At 61.4% G+C, this 759-nt stretch overlaps 1 protein-coding gene across 1 annotated transcript in view; it reads left to right on the forward strand.

Moving 5' to 3' along the window:
• Window positions 1-759, forward strand: part of LOC104391562 (very-long-chain enoyl-CoA reductase-like) — a 6,460-nt gene that overhangs the window by 3,844 nt on the left and 1,857 nt on the right. Inside the window, exons 8-9 of the mRNA XM_010000883.1 lie at window positions 35-92; window positions 648-736. Coding sequence (XP_009999185.1) covers window positions 35-92; window positions 648-736 — 147 coding nt within the window. The remainder of the gene's footprint in view (window positions 1-34; window positions 93-647; window positions 737-759) is intronic.

Raw genomic sequence — 759 nt, forward strand, 5'->3', positions numbered from 1 at the left:
CAGGGCCCCCCCACCACAACCTCCACCCCCTCAGTTCTGCCAGCTGGGGAACTTCTCCATCCACGTGGCCTTGCGGAACCTGCGCCCTGCAGGTGAGGGGACAGGGGACATGGGGACATTATGGACACAGGGGGACACTGGAGAAATGGGGATACAGGGGGAATGTGGGGGCATGTTGGGGACACTGGGGACATGAGGGAACATTGAGGACATGTCAGGACCCTGTGAACACAGGGCTGTGCACACACGTGCTGTGGGAGGCATGTGGGGGGCACACACGTGTGCTTGGGGCACACGTGGCCACACACACACAATGGCAGCACCCAGGGGCTGTGGGGACATGGGGGGGCACATTAGCAGGATCACACACATGTTGGTTTGCACATGTATGTGTGGGGGAAACACATGGGCTGTGGGGCCATGGACACACGTGTGGGAGCAGCAGGGAGAGGAGGGCACAGGGTGAGTGAGGCGTGATGGGGGGACACGTGTGGAGCTGGGACATGTTGTGTGACACGTGTAATGTGAAACGTGTGTTATGTATGTGCCAGGTTGTGTGCCGGGGTGTGTGTGATGTGTGCCCCACGTGTGCCACGTGTGTGCCCCATGTGTGCCCCACGTGTGCCACGTGTGTGCCCTGTGTCCAGGCTCCAAGACCCGCAAGATCCCGTACCCCACCCGGAACCCCTTCACCTGGCTCTTCCTGCTGGTCTCCTGCCCCAACTACACCTACGAGGTGGGGGGTCACACTGCTGGGGG

Source organism: Chaetura pelagica, unplaced genomic scaffold, assembly GCF_000747805.2.
Source record: "Chaetura pelagica isolate M959 unplaced genomic scaffold, ChaPel_1.0 scaffold2286, whole genome shotgun sequence".
Lineage (NCBI taxonomy): Eukaryota > Metazoa > Chordata > Aves > Apodiformes > Apodidae > Chaetura > Chaetura pelagica.